The sequence below is a fragment of the Penaeus monodon genome, chromosome 22 (assembly GCF_015228065.2).
Source record: "Penaeus monodon isolate SGIC_2016 chromosome 22, NSTDA_Pmon_1, whole genome shotgun sequence".
In the NCBI taxonomy this organism is placed as follows: domain Eukaryota; kingdom Metazoa; phylum Arthropoda; class Malacostraca; order Decapoda; family Penaeidae; genus Penaeus; species Penaeus monodon.
Window position 1 is genome coordinate 8,843,202 of NC_051407.1, and position 328 is coordinate 8,843,529.

Genomic DNA, 328 nt, shown 5'->3' on the forward strand with positions numbered 1-328 from the left:
TTCTCAAATACAATCCATCACATAATCGACTCACTTTGGATAATAATCTCGCAGACGTTGATGTAAACGGATATCGATCTGTTCGTCCGGTACGTTTGCAAGCTTGAGCAAGTTGTAGACCCAGGTTGAGGAACCGCCTTTGGGGACCTTGCAATATACGAAGTCCTCGGTCGGGGAATAGTACATGGAGTTCCAGTTAACGCTAAAATGAGAGGAAAAGAAAAGGGTTACTTTCTTATGTTTTTGGTGTTGTTTTCTTGGTTCTAGTTTTTTTTCTGTATATATCTCTTTTTCTGTCTTTTTTTGTTGTTTGTTTTCGATTATGATT

At 38.4% G+C, this 328-nt stretch overlaps 1 protein-coding gene across 1 annotated transcript in view; it reads right to left on the reverse strand.

The window, feature by feature from the left end:
• Nucleotides 1-328, reverse strand: part of LOC119586917 (carbohydrate sulfotransferase 11-like) — a 31,931-nt gene that overhangs the window by 15,771 nt on the left and 15,832 nt on the right. The window contains exon 3 of the mRNA XM_037935648.1: nt 35-202. Coding sequence (XP_037791576.1) covers nt 35-202 — 168 coding nt within the window. The remainder of the gene's footprint in view (nt 1-34; nt 203-328) is intronic.